General features: G+C 38.0%; 2 protein-coding genes across 2 annotated transcripts in view; one reads left to right on the top strand and one right to left on the bottom strand.

Annotated features, from left to right (window-relative positions):
• Window positions 1-2862: 2862 nt before the first annotated feature.
• HHLA2 (HHLA2 member of B7 family) lies at window positions 2863-9868 on the top strand. The gene is made up of 6 exons (XM_045863920.1): window positions 2863-2930; window positions 4319-4349; window positions 4524-4836; window positions 5782-6045; window positions 7916-8236; window positions 9825-9868. Exons 1-6 carry the CDS (start codon window positions 2863-2865, stop codon window positions 9866-9868), a joined length of 1041 nt encoding a protein of 346 aa, XP_045719876.1.
• Window positions 9869-16794: 6926 nt separating this feature from the next.
• The window catches only part of MYH15 (myosin heavy chain 15), a 150687-nt gene continuing 148437 nt past the window's right edge, over window positions 16795-19044 (bottom strand). The window contains 1 exon segment of the mRNA XM_045863921.2: window positions 16795-17061. Within this exon segment, the coding sequence (XP_045719877.2) occupies window positions 16795-17061 (267 nt within the window).

The following is a 19044-nucleotide window of genomic DNA, read 5'->3' on the forward strand; positions in this document are numbered from 1 at the left end:
GAGGCTGGAGGGGCAGGTAGGACCAGGAGCCAGAGTATGCAAAGCTTGGTAGGCTAGGGTTAAAAATTTGGGTCTGAATATGGTGGGAAGCCCCTGGAAGGATTTCAGTAGGAGGATGTCATAGAATGATTTACATTTAAAAATATGACTCTTGGCTGCTGCATTGATAGTGGACTATAAGCAGTAACCAGTCAGATATCTATTTTAGATATTTCAGGTAAGAGATGATAGTGGCTTTGGAAGAGACAGTAATGGTAGAGTTGGTGAATGCACAAATAATGGAGCTTTATCTAAGCCATTAACAAAAATGACTGGGAGTAATTCTGGGTAATTTTGTTGTCTTGTTTGGGGTAAGGCAGGGAGAAATGGTAAAGGGAATGAGGTAAAAACCAAGGGTTCATGTTGATTCTCTGATGCCTATAAGGCATCTAAGTGAACCAATCAGATGGACAATTGAATATATGACCTGGACTCAATAGATAAGTTTCAGAATCCTTCACGTACAGAATGACATTCAGAGCCATGGAATAGAAGAACTCCCCTAGGGAGAGAGTCCAGAGAAAGTATAAGACTTGAGAACTTCCCTTATTTCCACATAAATAGGGCAAGCAGAGGGGGAACAGCAGTGAGGAAGAAAAAACCAGGAGAACAAGTTGGGCTGGAAACAAGAGAAGAATCTTCCATCAGAGAGGTAAGGACCAATTATGTTGAATTCTGCTGTGAGATTGGATAGGATGAGGACAAATCATATCTATTGTTTTGGCAATGTGGAAGTTCTTGGAAACATTGACAAGGGCAGTTTATGACCTGTCACACAGATAGAGGCCAGAGTGGATTGAGGGGAATTAGTAAAAGGAAAATGGGGGTGGCTCTTTGGACAATTATTTCAAGAAGTTAATAGAGCTAAGACATAGGTAGACAGCTAATCAAGAGCCAGAGGAGAATATGGTGGGGCTTTTTCCATGTTCTTAAGATAGGACTTATTGGGGCATATATACTCAGGGGCTTGATCTAGTGGAGAGAGAGAAACTGATGATACGTTAGAGGAAGGGATATATTTGCAGGGATAAATTTCTTGAATGTAAAAAATATGGGAAGCAGGGCAAAAGTGAAAGGGTTGGCTTTCTGTAAGAGGAGAAGGGGAGACAGAAAGAGTAGACACAGCTGTTAATGGGTTGGTTGAATTGGTGGTGGGGGTGAGGAAGTATCCATAATTGTCATTAATGAAGGCAAAGCATCAGCTGAAAGAGACGTGGGGGAAAAGAAACATTGGAATTTTCAAGGAAAGGTAGCAAATATTGGAATCATTATGAATAATGAGAAAGTGAACCTATATAGTAAGACCGTGGATATGGAATGCCCCAAAGTTACATTAAGCAAGGTGGATCTGAATTAATTATTGCTTGGAAAGAAAATGCTTTTTTTGCTTGTTTGTTTGTTTTTTTAAGTAGCCTACAAAGGTAAAAGTGTTGTTAAATATTTACATATGTTCATAGCAGAAAATGGGTTTAATGATTACTTGTAATCTTACTATTCAGAAATAATCATTGTGATACATCTTTTCATACATTATACATGCAAATACATCAATAAGAAAAAATATAAAGGTCTTATTTTCATAACTAATACTATTTTACAAGTTTTTGCTTTGCCATTTTATCTATTGCTCTGAGCTACTGGAGTGATAACTTTGTCATACTGCAAATGTATTCCCTGATTATTTGTATTTTAATATGTTCTTATTGCTTTTCCAATTTTTATGTAGACATATCTATTATAAAAAATGTATAGTCCTGTTAAAAAAGGCCCTCTTCTAAGGCCATACATACAATTATTTTCTTCTAGTATTTAAAAGATAAAGATGAAACTATAAATTATTCTATCACGTTTAATTTTGCTGTGATGAAGGACACAGATGTATTTTTTAGAATAGTCTTAATTATTCTTAAATATCATATCCTACAATAAATTTATGACACAACTTTTTAATAGTGAGGATCCCAAATTATTTCTTTAAAATTTTCTTTTAGAGGTATTTAAAACTAATTATATGCTATCCCTTAAAAAGAGTAAAAATTATCTATAATCCCATCACCAGAGAAAAGCAGTTATATTTTACTTACTTGGAATTATATTGTATGTATACAGTTTGCCATCTATATTTTCTTCTGTGTTTTAGTTTTTGAAACACTCATTGTGAATCATTTTAATGACTGATTTATGATTTGTACTATTATTATAATATATGAGAATATATTTCCAGATTTTGTTTTGTTTTTGTGTGTGATTATAAATAACACCATAGTTAACATAATTGGTGTTAATATTTAACTGAATTTGTTTTTAGTATATTTACTATAAAAGCAATACATGTCCATTGTGGAAAGCTTTAAAAATAAAGACAAACTGTTATCCAGAGAACCACTGTTGAACATATACCAAATCTTTATTCATTCAACAGCCATTTTTCAATACCTACTATATAGTAGACACTGCTTTAGATGTGAACTCTGCTCCACAGAGTTAACATCCTAGTGTATATTTAGTCATATGTCATGTCTTTCTCTGATGTGCAGAAATGTGTGTGCTTTTAAAAGGAGACTATGCTACTTACAAGTTACATTGTATTCTGGTTTTTCTTCTATAACATTAAGAACTTCTTTCCATGCCATTGAACCATCTATTACAGTATCATCTTTAGTGGCTGCAGAAGAATGATTTGTGTGGATGTACTGTAGTTTATTTAACTGATCTCCTATAGTCAGACACTCTTTTCCAATTCCTGTTTGCATTTGAAATCCATACATAATATGCATATTTTGCTTGTCTTTGATAGTATAGCTAGTATGACCTCCACAAGACATGAAGGCACAGGCGGTGCTGTCCATCATCCTCATTCTTGTACCATCTCTAAGTGGATTTCATGGTGAGTTCCTTTATAATACACCCAGGTGTTAGTTGTTTGTATCAGGAGCTAGGAACATGAGCACACAATGCAAGGTGGCGATGTCCTCTGTAACCATAGCGTTGTGAACTTTTCTAAAAGATCACTTAATGAGAAACAGGAAAACAGACTGGAGGTCCTGCATGAAGATTAAAAATGACATTTTCTCCTGTCTACTCTAAGGCTTTTTCTAATCTGTCATCTGCTACCAGATATAAAATCACTAGAAAGACAAGTTTGATTGATTGGTGATTGATTTTTTTTTTTCAAGTGTAAGCTTGGTACTTAACACTTAACAGAAAGCATTATCCACTTTGCTTGGTCCTGTGATGAGCATTTTTAATTATCTAAAGGAATATTAGAGGTGTTTAGTAGAGCAATTAGGGAGATTGACAAAAACCACTCCTCCCCCCCCCCCCACCTTTCTGTGTCTTTCTCTCAGCATAATACTGCATCCCTATAGTTCTTTGTACAGAAATAAACTAAATCTCTCTGAGGGAGAGAAGTGGGACATAGCAGAGTGGAAAGAGCCCCAGAAGAGGATGCAGAGGGAAAAGACTGTGATAAGGCCACATAAGCACTCAATTCTCCCATCTTGGGTGGTCTTGGCCAAGGTCCAAAGGAGTTTACTCCATCATCTGTAAGATAAGACCCTTTCCAGTTCTAATATTCTAAAATCCATAGATAGGGTACATAATCTACTTAAAATGTTTTGGGAATTGGTCAAAGAAGCTGGATGTTGCCTTCAAGGATTATGAAATGGCTAAATATATTTTCTTTGCAAAAATCTTGATTGTGCTACATCAAAAACTAATGATGTATGGTGACTAACATAATAAAATAAAATTTAAAAAAAATCTTGATTGTGATGAATCCATCTGCTTTTCAAAATTAATTTCTGAAGTTAATAGTAAAGTATATGTATAAATTATAAATATATATGTATGTGTATATATGTGTGTATATATCTCAGGATGATTGATACTTCCACATTTATATCCACAATAATATTCCTTTACTATATTTCAGTTGACTCGTAGGATATCCCGAGAGGTGTCCTCAAGCCAAAATAAATGAGTCACTTCACTTCCCCTTTTGGATTCCTCCTGCTCAGGTGTTCCCTTGCTTGCAGCTAATGTCTGCATATTTCTAACAGATTCCTGAATCAAGCATTGTCTTCTACATACTCCAAATATTTCCTAATGAAACCAAGTTAAATTTGTTCTAATCTTTTAGAGCCTGCTGAGTCTAGTTAACTGGATAAACTAATTTGTTATTGTTGTAGTAGATGTTAAAAGTGAATGTGTTCAGGAATAAAAATCAACAGGAGTCTTTTGTATGCATAATATACAATTTCAGAAACTCTACCACAAGCTTTGTGGCTTTTTTTCTAGTAATCAGATTAGCCAGGGTTCTTGATGCTGTGGTCTGTTAGTGATCAGGCTGCTGACCCAGGATAGTTCTGCTAGATGGTGCTGATAGAGCCCTAAATAAATAACCCATCATTAATTCTCTTCATACCTGCTCTTGATTTTTAGATACATTCTTTTTAGCTTCCCCCAATCTTGTTACTACTGAGGAAGAGCAAATAGTCATTGGAAGACTTGGAGAAGACATAATTCTCCCTTGCTCATTTGAAAGTGAGCCTGAAGTTGTAATTCACTGGAAGAATCAAGATAACTATGTTTACTCATACTACAAAGACAGTGACTATTTGGAAAATCAAGATTGCAGATACACAAACAGGACATCCCTCTTCCACAGTGAAATTCACAATGGGAATGCCTCTTTATCTTTAAGAAGATTAAGCCTTCTGGATGAAGGAATTTATGTATGCTATGTGGGAACAACATCTAGAAAAATCATAAATAAAGTGGTACTAAAGGTGGGAGGTAAGCAAGCATGTAAGGTTTTATAAAACATAGCAATGATATCATTCCGTGTTTTTCTGAAATACCTTTTTCTTAATTGAATATGCTATGGGCTTCCTTCCAAGTCAATACATACAAATCTACCTCATTTTTTAAATGCATGGTATCTCATAGTATAGACATGTTATAATTGATATACCCATTCTTCCACTGGTAGATATTCAGGTATTTCCAATGATTTATACAACAAATGTTGTGCTGAGCATTCTTGTATTTAATCGTGGGAAATGATCAGAAAGAAAAGTATCAGAAAATTTTAATACATTACTTTGACCAGCAGCAAAATAGTATCCATTTTCCCCTTAGTCTTAGCAGCACCTAATGTTATCAATCTTAATTTCTGCCCATATGATATTCTTTAAAATTGTTGAATTATTGGCTTAATTTGTTTAATTTTAATATATGCTTTCTGTCTGTATTAACTTTATAACTTATTTATTTATGGGGGAGGGGCATTTTCTAGTGGGTTATTTTATACAGCACTTGTTTCTTCTTTTTCTGTCTCACTTAGCTGCTTCAGACTTTAACTCAGAAATCTAAAGATCATGTGTAAACAAAGAATCAAAAAGGTTCTGAGTTATTACCTGGAGAGTACAGAGTGTTTCATGAGCTCTAGTTTATATTGGTTGCTCAGCGAGGTCATTAGATTTCTTTTTAGAACTCTTACTAGAGAATTAAGATTGCTAATTGCTAAGAATTCATGCATGCTTTTTTTTTTTCACTTGTGATAACCACAGTATGTATCCTAAGTTTCTATAGTTTTTGTTTTTCCTTTAGTAACTGCCAATTTTTGCTCATAAAGCTTAGCTTTTCATTTCATAGGTATTAAAATAATAAGTGTTGTGCACAGATGGCTTAAAAAGAAGCTAATGACAGTCCCTCATTGTCCTTCTTTCTCACCCCTAGCTTTCGTCACACCTGTGATGAAGTATGAAAAGAGGAACACAGACAGCTTCTTAATATGTAGTGTGTTAAGTTATCCTCATCCACTTATCACATGGAAAACTGACAATACATCCATCTCTGAAAGCAATATGGAAAAAATTGAATCTTCGGGTCCTTTTTATGTTGACAGTATAATAAATATTACAGGATCAAATTTATCTTATGAATGTGCTATTGAAAACTCATTACTGAAACAAACATGGACAGGGGGATGGGCAATGAAAGGTAGGTTCCATTGGGCTTTCTGTGTGCACGTGCTATGTCAGAGGTTGGAAGGAAATGAGGATGGATTTATAGGGAAAGAATGGAACACAAAAGAAAGAAAATGCATCCTCACCGGTGAGAAGACCAAGACTATAGTCCCAAGTCTAATATTTACTGACTCTGAGCACTAGCTCCTCACTGGCAAAATGGAAGTAATTCCTACCTGCTAGGTGTTTGAGTTGAAGGAAAACATGTGGAATGGAAAGTAGCAAATCTATTCATGAATATTATCATATTTCTCTGATTCATCTTCTAAATAGAATTTTCTACCTGAATTGTACTTTAAAAGATGTGAGAAGAAAGCTTGCCTATTAGATCCACAATCTGTGATGCTTGCCAGTCTTTCAACTAAACAAAAATTCATTAGTATTATTGCTTCTGTTTATTCTCTTTGCATAGTATTAGCCCATTAAACTTTATCAACAATTCTATCATAGCAAGAGCAGTTTTTAATACTCATTTATTTGAACAAACTGAAATTTTGATCAATCTCTACATCACCTACTATTTAAGATTAAGAGGAAAAAATTAGTTTGACATCTTATCCAAACTTCACGGAAAAATGTTTTATATTTTAGAAGCAAAGAAAAATGTTTTAGTAAATCCCCATTATATGGAGAAAGTGGAGGTCAGCTATCCTTTTTGGCCTTCTTTTCCTGAGTTTCATATTCTCAAAGTGCTTGCCAAGAAGACCCTAAATTATGAGTGATTCTCCACCTTTACATAATCTCGGTGTCAAAGGCATGGTTGCCAATGTTCAGTTTTCCAGGTGGCAATGGAAACATGAGAAAGTATTGAAAATATTCATATTAAATTGTAGATATTTTCTTTGGAAAATCATATTTTCTCATGTTTATTCAGAATTGAGTATCCAGAAGCATCCACGGTTCCTTAGGCTCAGTGCTATGTTGTCTTGTTGAGGATTTATTATACGCCAAGTTTGTTGCTCTCAGTCTGTGAACTTAAGAATGTGTACACTTGAGGTGCCTGAGTGGCTCAGTCATTTAAGCGTCTGCTTTTGGCTCAGGTCATGATCCCAGGGTTGTGGGACTGAGTCCCTCATCAGGCTCCCTGCTCAATGGGAAGTCTGCTTCTCCCTCTCCCTCTGCCCCTCCCCTTTCTTGTGAGCTCTCTCTCTCTCGTTCTCTCATTCTCTCACTCTCTCCCTCTTGCTCTCACTCTCTCAAATAAAAATCTTAAAAAAAAATGAATGTGGATGCTTATTCATTTCTGGATCCACAGCATCTAGTACAAACATGTAAAAATTAAACTAGGAGAATAGCATATAAAGGGAGCAATTAATTCTGTTCACTGTGGTTGGGTATAGAATATCCAAGAATATCCAGCAGAGTCCCTACTCTCATAGAGCTCAGTCCCGTGGAGGCTTACCTGTACACACTTGGAAATATACTTGTAATGTGCAGGAAAAGAGACTTTGTGCAGAAAGTGATTAAGAAGCAGTTGAGACAATAGAGACTACTAGAGAGTAGACAGAGTGGCAAGCGGAGGGTCCTGGGGAATACCAGCATTTGAGGGGTCAACAGAAGAAGAACATTGAGTTTGAAAGCCTGGTAACTGGTAGCAGCATTCTTGAGTACTCACTCTCAGGTGTAGGAGTTAGAAACCAGTAATGTCACCTCACTAGCTAGTCCAGGCGTAGACCTCCTTGAAGGTCTAAACCTAATCATGGGAAGTGTTAAAATGGTGGTGCTATGTCAGAGGTTGGAAGAAACGCATTTCCAAAGGTATTTCTCGAAGCATTGCTAAGTGTAACTTGGAAAATTCATTTGAAATTGTATTTTCATTGTTTCCTTTTCTATCCTGTTTTTAGATGACCTTCATAAAATGCAAAGTGAAAATTTTTCACTCTCATGTGAACTTAATAACAGTATTTTTTTACTGGATCAAGGCTTCAAAGTCACTTGGTCCAAAGTAGAAAAAGAGACCTCCTCCATCCTGGCTTACTTTCTGAGCTCCTCACGAAATACAACTATCTATGGACCCCGAGTATCCTGGAACAAAGAACGAATAAACCAGACTGACTTTTCCTTGACTTTGAAGGATCTTATTCTTTCAGACAGTGGGGAATACTTATGCAATATTTCTTCAAGCAAATATACTTTCCTCACCATCCAAGCACTGCATGTAGTAGGTGAGTTACAAGTGGGGTTGGATAATTGGTTTTGGCTATAGCAGTAGAGATTATGAATATCAAACAGGGAAATTAGGTTGGCATTTAAAGAATAATTCTGATTAGTATTTCTGAAAACGTTATCTACAGGGATATTTTTGATCAAAATGTAGTCAACCTCCTTCTTTCAAACACATAAGAGTCCTGCATTGAAAAAAAAAATTATTTCCATAAGATTTCCTTTTCATAGTTTCAAGGTTTCAGAAATGAAGGAGGAACCTACATGATTTGGTGACTCTATAGCCTAATTATCCTCAATTCCTGTTTACTGCTATGCCTAACACATGCTTTAGGGTCTGGGGAATTGAGGCTTCAGGCACAGTAAGAAGTTAGAATTGGGACTCTGGTAGATGCTAGGGAAGCATGGTCTGTGAACTTGGTGGAAACAGTCACCAACGGACATTGGAAGCACTACGTGTACACTGATTCAGCTCCTTTTTTACCTCTAGTGATAGCTAATGGCCAAAACTCTAAAATATTTCTAGTTCACTCTCTATGGAGTCATGGCACATGTACCCATGAAGCTGATTTTCTAGGTGGGCTGGTTGATCCCCTTACCCTTAAGCTATCAATTGGATATCATGGGACATAGTGGCAGCTCTCTATTAAAGATATTTGAGTCAGTAAAACATATATTTTAAAAACATTTCTATTATTTTAGTTGTGAAAATTAGGAATAACCGATCTGGAGGTTCAGTGATTTTATGTAGTGAGATTTAGAGATAAGAACACAGAGTTGCCCTTAGGTCAAGTGGTCTTTGAATAGAAGCTTCTAGACACTGAGGGATGATACTCCCTTTGTGCATAGCTGTCATTTTGAGAGTGCTGAAAACGGGCGCAATTGAAGCTCCTACTTTTCTCCCAAATAAGAATGTTAGTTTCATGTAAAATATAGATAAGCTTACATTCTATTTTTCAAATTTTGCCTCATGTTGGATTCATTTTGGAATGTAGAAAAAAAAAAGACAGGAAGATATGGTTCTGAAGATCACGTATGACCCATCTTTCTAACCAGAGATTTAATTTTTAGTTTACACAAAGCAAAGCATCAGGACTATTCTATCTCTAACAAAAGAAGCTTTTCACAACCTCCCATTCCCAAGTAAACCCTAGACTGTTGCGACTGGAGGAGGGTCTGCCCATACTCTCCCCCCAGAAAGAGGTGTGTAGCAGGAGCAGCAGAAAGAGGGCAGGGCAGCAAAGAGGGTAAGCACTGCTAGTATCCTAGATAATCACTCTCTTTATTTATTCATTTATTTATTTATTTATTTAATGTTATGTTAATCACCATACATTATATCATTAGTTTTGTTGTAGTGTTCCATGATTCATTGTTTGCATATAACACCCAGTGCTCCATGCAGTACGTGCCCTCTTTAATACCCATCACCAGGCTAAACCCCCCCTCCCTCCTCCCCTCTAGAAACCTCAGTTTGTTTCTCAGAGTCCATAATCTCTCATGGTTTGTCTCCCCCTTCGATAATCACTCTTTCAAAGAAATTTGGTTTTCTCTTCTGAATCACAATATTCTACTTGTTATCTTACCCAGGAGATACTACAGCATTTGAAAAGGAAGCCCAGATTGGGGGGTAAAGGGAGTTATGATTCCTAGAGTCTAGATCTACTTAATAAAGGTTGCATGGAATTGAATGGAATTGAATAATTCTTGCTAAATTTTGCTGCTGAATCACTATGTGATGTTGAGCCAATCTCTTTACAGTGGAGGAAGTGAGGGTGACAAAGTAAGAAAATGCTATACCTTGCAGGACTTTCTTCAGGAGGAAAAGTATGCATGTTTTTTTTTTTTCTTTTTAAGATTTTATTTATTTGTCAGAGAACGAGCACAAGCAGGGGGAACGGCAGGTAGAGGAGGAAGAGGGAGAAATAGACTCCCTGCTGAACAAGGAGCCTGATGCTGGGAGTTGATCCCAGGACCCTGGGATCATGACCTAAGCCAAAGGCAGAGGCTTAACCAACTGAGCCACCCAGGGGTCCCGGAAAACTATGTGTATGAAAACACTTTCGAAAGTCAACATTTCTACTTAATTGCTCACTCTTTATATGGGTATACAATTTCAGAATGACACAGATATGTGTAGAGATTAATGTTTTAGTGGTTGCAGAACATTATTTTATTAATAAAGAGTATGTTCATAAAAATGGACATCTGTTATATTAAAAAAAATAGCTATAAACACTTTTTCACCTTGAATTGGCCTGTGTGCTCTAATGCTTGCCCCTACTCTGTGGCAGAATGTAGATCACAAGATCAGCAGATTCTGACTTGAGTAATTCAAAGTCTCCAAGTTTCTGCCTTCTGGGGTCCTACTTCCTTTAATCCTAATTACAACAATTATAGTTCCAACAAAGATGCTGGAAAAACCCCGGTTCCTCCAGTGATTCTGAGGAACATCAAAAGCACTCTATTATCCTGGTGTTTGCCTGTCACCTCTCACTCAAGGCGCTGACTTCTCTACTCCACTGATCGCCTCTGCACTTACCCTGTTCCTCTTTGCCCCTGTCTTCTCCAAACTAGGGGTACACTCCGCTCTCTCTTCATCCTCCAAGGAGAATGCTGGGCTGAGGTTATTCTGTAGTCATAATTATTCCTTTGTAACTGTGTGTTAACTCTTTACAATATAAAACAAGAGAAACTCACAATGCATAATAGACTCATTGCTTCTCAAGTTTGCAACCTTTTATTTCCCCCAATACCCACCCCCTACCAAGCCCCAAATTGGTTAATATTCCAGCTTATGTAGGTTTTCCACAGTAGAGACATTGAGACTGGAAGGTATTTATGCTCATAAATGCAGAAATAACTAGTTTTAAAATCATAAATGTGTTCTTTGGTAATTTTTCTTCCAGCTTATAGACTTTTTATTTTATTTAGAACAGAGTCAAAGCAGAACCACGTGGATAATTATTCCATCTTTGGTGATTTTGGGTTTCCTGGCAATTTGCATATTCTGTATATTAAAAAGATACAAGTGTTCCAGGAGAGGTAGGTATCTCATGGAGAATATGAGCTCTGTGTCTGGGTGTTCAGGTAGAGGTGTATCAAGGATGACCTGCAGCTAACCCTACACAACTGTTCGGCATGTAAACAGGTCTGAATTTTCTGGACAGTCAGTTGTAAAATTTATCAGAAATCCTTTAAAATGCTCCCACATTGCCAGCTAACTATACTTCTAACAAATGTATCCTGAATTAAATGTTCAAAGATGTAACAAGCCATATACAAGCACATACATTGCAGCACACTGAAAAAATTTAAATTTAGCACTAAAATAATACACAGAATTACCAAAATTATCTCGCACTGAAAAATAGCTCAAAAGAAATAAGCCCAAACTTTAAAAATGGGTGCCTTTGGAAAGACTTTGTCCGTATGTCTAGACTTGCTTTAGTCCCTGCACTCTCTTTTCTCTTTCTTTGAGCTTTGTCTATGCTGCTACTGCTTTGTCTTTTATGGGCCAATTTATTTTAATCCTTGTCGCATTTTTAAAACACTTTTTCTAGATTTTCTGCAACAAACTTGGGTTACTTACAGGTAATTTAAAATGATACATTAAGCTGCTATGGTCACAGGACTTCTTAGAAGACTTGACTTGTACTGACAGAATTAAATCTAGGAAAAACTTAGATGTACTTATTTCCACATTTTATAGACCAGGAAACTGGAATCCAAGAAGTTAGGTGCATGAAACAGACTTATGTATACTACTTAAGGTGACCCAGCTGCTCTCTCTTATTCCATAATCTGAGAAACCTAAGAGTCCTGGGAGGTTGAGATAGATCCTATGTCCCTTCCTCTGACTGATAATCACCTTTTGCCCCTGACGAAGTTAGGGGATTTGGTCATAGCAGACAACTTTATTGAAAGTAAGATATTAAGCGTGACAATGAGCAAGAGTTTCACCAGTTTTACCCTGTGATTGTTTATACTAATAGGCAGGCTAGTCTTGCTTATTACTGGTTGCTCCTGTCCCTTAGCTGGCCAGAAGTAGAAAAATATGGGAAATCACAGGCAAGTCTAGTTTGTCCCCTAAAAGCAACCTCTGACCTCATATAATGATGCTTGTGACTAGATTCGGGTTCAAAAATTATAGGACAGAGGGGCCCTACATACTGCTCCAGAATGACAGTTTAATTTCTGTATTAGAAGTGTGCAAAAGTTAAGTCCCAACAGAAAACACCTGGCACACTCACAACTGTACAAGGGGGAGCACAGAAGATAGTTCATTTCCCCAGAGCTGGGAGCAGCTGATTTGCTAGCAAATCTAAACTGGAAGGGACAAGGAGAGGGTGCAGTTCTCAAAACCCAAGAGGAGAGAGTCATGTAAAATCAAATGCCTTGTAGGGAGAGTGACTTTTACTTGAAGGACACAGACAGACCACAGCGACCTTACAAAGAAGGAGCTGGAAGAATAAATATGTGATTTTGCCCCTCCCTCTCCCTGCTCTCCACTCCAACTGGAAGTCAGGGGGAAGACAACAGCGTGTAGAAGGAATCCGTCCAGGTCAGCTTCCCAGGGCAGACAGCAGGCTGGGTTCTGATTCTGGAGGGTCAGTCAGGAGCTATCAGCAAAAACAATGTCAGAGTATTGGCTACTTAAACAACCAATGTTCTATAGCTCTGTAGTTAGATAGGCTGAAAATATATTTCAAGCTGTTACACTAAAGGCCCCCAACCATTGCCTACCTCCAGGTCCTTGGTTGTAGTTCCATATGACCATGGTATGTGTTTTCTTTTTTAATTTCCTTTTTTTTAAATTTTATTTTATTATGCTATGTTAGTCACCATACATTACATCATTAGTTTTTGATGTAGTGTTCCATGATTCATTGCTTGCATGTAACACCCAGTGCTCCATTCAATACGTGCCCTCTTTAATTCCCTTTTCTAGAACTGTTTTAAAATGCCCTTAGTCTAGGATAAGTATAAATTATCCTAGATTTTAGCAAGGCACAAAAGGAAGGCCTTCCTTGGAAAACAGCATCGTACCCCTTTTTCATTTGCCATTGATGGGCTTAATCACCACCTCCTTGGCTGTTATCTTCCGTTGTTAACAGTATGACTCAGGCCAACTACCCTAAAGAGCCAGGAATTCCTGGCCTGGTTGGACAGCTTTTATCCCTTCTTTGGTACACCTGAATCAGCCGTAAGAATTTATTGTTATTTGTAGCTGATGAGGTATTTCTACACTGACTGCATTTTTAAGGCTGTTTGTTGGAAGAAAGATATGAAATAGGGAGTAACTGAGGTGAGTCTAATAACATAATTGTACTGAGGTACGAATAAAAGATTTTGAGTGTTTGCAAAAAGACTTTTTTCTAAGTTTCTCTTTTTTTTCCCTATAGAAAGTTCTCCTGTCTATACTGAGAGGGCCAACATGGCTAATACAGAAGAGAGCAAGGTAAAGCTTCTCCTTTATCAAACCATCTATAGCATAAGAATGCTACTATGAAAAAGTAATCAATTCACATATCATCATGCAAGACTTTGACATAGGGAAAGAAAGGGTGAGAGAGATCACAGGGTAACAGAACAGGAAAAAAAATACAATTAGGGCTTTTTCCAATGTCTATAATTAAATAGGCTCTACTTAAATAAGTGGCTGCTCTTCTCATTTCCTATTGTTACTTATGAAGAAGATCTCCAGAGGCCCTATGCATATGATGGTGCACCAATGTACTTGTTCTTCCAATGGAAGCATGGGACTGTATAGAAGTAGAAAGAAATACAAAGTGAGAAAAGCAGATTACAGTTTCTGCCCAGATTCAGATGGCTGGCCTTCCATACTTTTCCAACCACTTCTAGGCTCCTTGGGGACTGATAATTCACTTACAAATTATAGTTTGATTGCAAATTCAGTTGTTTAAAATGGAGTTCAACTTTTTTGCTACACGCCTTTTATTATGAGTTCCATTAATCAGAATATAAAAGCAAAGAATGGGGTAAACATGTTTTTTCTACTGGTTAAAAACTCAGGAACTAATCTAAATGGGAGATTAAAATCATAACTACTTATAACTGTCTCATGGATTTCTGATTACAGATGCAAACAATAGCTCTAAAGCTCCTCACTCCCAAAACCCAAAACAAAATACTATCATCATTAAATGCTTAAGATAAAAATGGTTATTCTGACATGAACCACAGCCATTTTAAGTCCATTTTTCTTGGTTCTAGGCTCTTTCAGAACACCCAGCTAGTACAGGAAATTAAGACAGGACTGTGTCAACACATGAAGAGCATCCTTAATATCCAGTGACTTCACTTCCCCTTTCTTCACTGCAAGTCCAGAGGTGGCTTGTCATGGCCTAATAATTCTACCATTGGAAAGACTTGAAACCATTATCTTTCCCACTATCACATTTATTCTTCAAGTCCTAACCATCACTCTCTGACTCCCTACCTGCATCAAGATTATGAATGCCTGGATGCCAATTCAAGCTTAGAAAAGAACTGTCTCATTCAGTGACATTCCTGCTGCAGTCCAGGAGGCCACACTGAGATTCCCACCAAGATCTTGGAAGAAATGTGTCACTAAGTGCTGATTCAAAATCTGATCAACTAATGATGAGTGAGAGAGCACCTAGAAGCAGAAATCACCTTAGTGAAAAGGTGAAAAACCAGGGCAATTGATATACTAAGGTATCGTACTCCAGCTTTATATGAATAGTTAATAATTAACTAGATTTAATATGGTGAGTCTTAGGGACTCCAAAGTGTAAAAATGTCAGTATCTCCAAGATTGCCTAGAGCAAAGGGCCCTATCAACTCACGAACTGACATCTCTGGGGGTTGGGTTATACCTTCCAACACCAGGTTTGCATAGCTGAGTGACATTAGCTATGAAGATAATTTGATTCACTCTTCTGACTCGGTTGTCATATTGTTAATCAGCCTAATAATGAATTTAGATTTCCACATAAATTTTTACACAGAGAATGGATAGCCCAGCTGACTTGATGATCTCTTCCCTTTATTTTAATCAATTTATAAGAAAGTCTAACCAGGATTTTAGTGACTTAAGTTTTGACCCTATAGTTTATAGGAGAAAACCAACCCTGAATTGTGTATTCATGCTACCTGGTCTGATTTTCTCTAAGTATTTGCTACAATGTTGTGACGGGCATTCATCATAAACTGTAAAGTATTGACATCATTATAAAGAAAAACTTTAATTGTGAGGAGAAAATGCTCAGAACTGCTATACTCTTCTTACAAAACGGAAAGACCAAAGTCAACAAATTGAGGATGGTAGACAAGAATGAACCTGGGTCCTTCAATGCTATTGAGCCTCTGAATTAATCATAGAGCCACCTGTATGAGTCAAGGTTGGGGTCAGAGAGGCAGAGTGCTGGGAATGACAGAGAATAGGGACTTATTATATGGAATCAACATTATATAATTCTGGGCACTCATGAAGAAGTCTGTGTCAGGCTGTCCCCTCTGCATCTGGGGCTGGGCCTGAAGTAGCCGGAAGTCAGCTGTGCCAGTGGTCAGGAAGGAGAGCTGGATATGGAGTGAGGATGAAAAATGAACAGTTGCTCCTTCACTTCTCCCTCTCAAACCTGGTGAAAATTTCTCTTGTGACCAACTCTAATCCAGAACCACACAGAGAAAGGAAATCCAGGAAATGTTCCTTCTGCTTAGCACAATATAAAGCCAGCATCCCACCTATCACTCAGCTCTCTTGTGTGAGAAACTACACCAACATGTAGCCTACCTAGGTATAGATTGGGAGGATTTAATCTACAAATTATTTTTTTAAAGATTTTATTTATTTGACACAGAGAGAGAGACAGAGAGGGAACACAAGCAGGGGGAGCGGGAGAGGGAGAAGCAGGCTTCCCGCCGAGCAGGGAGCCCGATGCGATGCGGGGCTCAATCCCAGGACCCTGGGATCATGACCTGAGCAGAAGGCAGTCACTTAATGACTGAGCCACCCAGGTGCCCCTAATCTACAAAATCTAAGTGCCTTTGACTGTATGTACATCACAGTGCTAAGAGGAAAGTTTATCAACCCCTACCATTAGTGGCTAAAAACATAGAGTCATGAATTATGTTACTATGTTATAAGTAAACTTCATTAACTTTACTTATAACAGTTTACCAACATACCCCAGGCTTCATGGCCTATGTCTTCCATAAATATTACTTATTAAGAGGCAATATGGACAAAAGAACAGGTATTCATTTTTTTAACTTCAGAATTAAAACGATTCTTATTTAATCTTTTATGTAAGATGTTTACTTGTATTTGAGGATCTGAAAAATCCCCACTAACCTTGGAAGCAGAGACTCTATTACATTTTCTAATCACCTTGTTTAAACTGCTTTCCATACCACATAAACATTTTTTAAATGCTTGTTTCAAAAGCAACATGTTTTTAAATGCAACATGGCTTTTTTAATGCTTGTTTCTAATGCACCTTAAGTTTTCAGCCATTAAATGGCACCATCCTTGTACTTGTCCAGCCCCTATCCTTCATAAGCAAAGAACTTCTTATTCTTCCTGAGCCTGAAAAAGAGTATGAGTGTGCTCGGTGAGATTCCTGTGACTTTCATCAGCGGCACACACACCCAGAACGAAGCCCAGTCCTTTCCAGAGTAAGCAGGCCTTAGCCAACTCCTCATTAGCTTCGAAGGGATGCAGGGAATTGAGGCAATTATGTACATTACAGAAAGCAGATACAGGTAATTCATCTGAAGGACATGCTTGGGCACTCTCAATTTTCTGCCCGCCTAGGCTTGTCGGGGAAGGCAGCGCCCTCTACAAAAGACCCCACAAGGGAAAGACTGTGGCCACATCACCAACTGGTTCCACAGTCCAGACAGACACCCAATTCTTTCAGAAAACCTTTTCTCTTGGTTTATGACAGTTGAGAGATTTTTCAGGCTTTCCTTCTGAGAATGGGAAACAATTAGTCATTGCACTGCCAAGGATGGTTTTCCTAGTCATCTCAGGCCTCTCAGAAGCAATTTCTGCTTCACTCATTTTATTCTTTGTTGGAAATAACTGTGACAAAGTCGAATACATTACATATGTTTTGCAGCCCTTTCGACCTCCTCCAGCTGAGTGCAAGCGTAATACATGGGAGGCATTTCCCTAAACAAAACCATTATATGGAGTTGATGGGCAGGCCCTGCCTCTAAGACCCCAAATCCAATGCCATGACCCTTCTCAAATTGAGGGCAGAGTTCAAACCACTTAACTGGACCTCTGCTCATAGGCCTTATCCCTGAGACAATCTTCAGGCAGCAACAAGAAATCTCTGGAGTGTGCCAATGACTCATGCTTCTCATATTTAGATCTAAATATATTTGATATAACCAACTTTTAGATTCTCCTTCAAAAGAGATTATTTTGACCTCCTTCCAGGTAGTATGTACTATGGACAACCCTATCTGCTTATCTTGCAGAGTTATTAGTAGCTCATTTATGATAAGAAGACCAGGTATGTACCAAGTTTTTAAAAATGAAATGGTACCTATCTGTGCTAGACACCGTGCTTTATAGGCATTCCATAAAGGGCAGCGAATGGCGCATTATCCAATGCCCTTTAATTCATTTCTCCTAAAGCCAGACCTCATTAAAAAACCCTGTGTTTGTGGGAAATCTCAGTAAGAAAGCTGGGGCTTCCTATTTTGTATAACCCCCAAGTTCATATGTTGAAATCTCAATCTCCACAGTGATGGCGTAAGGAGGTGGGGCCTTTAAGTCATGAGGATGGAGCTCTTGTGCATAGGATTAGTGCCTTCTATAAAAATCCCCAGAGAGGGGCGCCTGGGTGGCTCAGTCATTAAGCGTCTGCCTTCGGCTCAGGTCATGATCTCAGGGTCCTGGGATCGAGCCCCGCATTGGGCTCCCTGCTCCGCGGGAAGCCTGCTTCTCCCTCTCCCACTCCCCCTGCTTGTGTTCCCTCTGTCACTGTGTCTCTCTCTGTCAAATAAATAAATAAAATATTAAAAAAAAAAAAAATCCCCAGAGAGCTTCTTCCGTCTCCCCACCCCTTTTACTACGTAAGGACAGAGAAAAGGGCCGTCTATGAGGAAGTGACTCTCACCAGACACTGAATCTGCCAGCACCATGATCCTGGACTGTCCGCCCTCCAGAACTGTGAGTAATGTTTGTTATTTATAAGCCACCCAGTCTCTGGCATTCTGTTATAGCAGCCTGAACAGACATTGACCCTGACAAGCCTACAGTTCGCTGGTCTTGGTCATGCTGCCATTTTGCTAGAAAAGTTAGGGTGGCAGCCCCTACCCTGGGATCTGAATAGTAGTGTTGAAAACCACAGATAGGGGGAAATAACCCTTTCCCCTTGTTTTAGGACAGAATGAGGGATAAAGCAGAAAGCTAGAGAAGACAAGTACATTTATTCTCCACTGCCTCAACTTTAAACCTCACCACCCAGGTCTCCATACTGATCCAGTATAAAGTCAGGTACTTATCTACATAGAAAGACTTAACTCAGTTTCAAGCAGATCCATCTGTGCTTTTAAAATCATCTTTGCTTTCTGGACTCCTGACTGTTCTATACAAATGAATCTAGGACCTGGAACTCGGAGCTGGCAAGTTCACCTGGAATTAAGCATTTGAGAAGTATAAATACAACGTACATTCCACTTAAATGCTTAACACTGTATATTACCTGGCCAAAGAAAATTTAGTAAATATGGGAAGAGCTTAGCAGAACCTACTTTTTGTTTTTTCTCTTCAAAGTCTTTTGAAAAATAATATCTTGTTCTACTG

Source organism: Mirounga angustirostris, unplaced genomic scaffold (genome assembly GCF_029215605.1).
Source record: "Mirounga angustirostris isolate CCGP_5_RB_7025 unplaced genomic scaffold, mMirAng1.0.hap1 SCAF_1, whole genome shotgun sequence".
In the NCBI taxonomy this organism is placed as follows: domain Eukaryota; kingdom Metazoa; phylum Chordata; class Mammalia; order Carnivora; family Phocidae; genus Mirounga; species Mirounga angustirostris.

Coding starts and splice junctions, on each gene's coding strand:
- HHLA2 (XM_045863920.1), top strand. CDS start 2,863: ATGAAGGCACAGGCGGTGCTGTCCATCATCCTCATTCTTGTACCATCT. Junction 2,931..4,318: donor CTAAGTGGATTTCATGGTGA/GTTCCTTTATAA, acceptor CTCTACCACAAG/CTTTGTGGCTTTTTTTCTAG. Junction 6,046..7,915: donor AGGGGGATGGGCAATGAAAG/GTAGGTTCCATT, acceptor TCCTGTTTTTAG/ATGACCTTCATAAAATGCAA.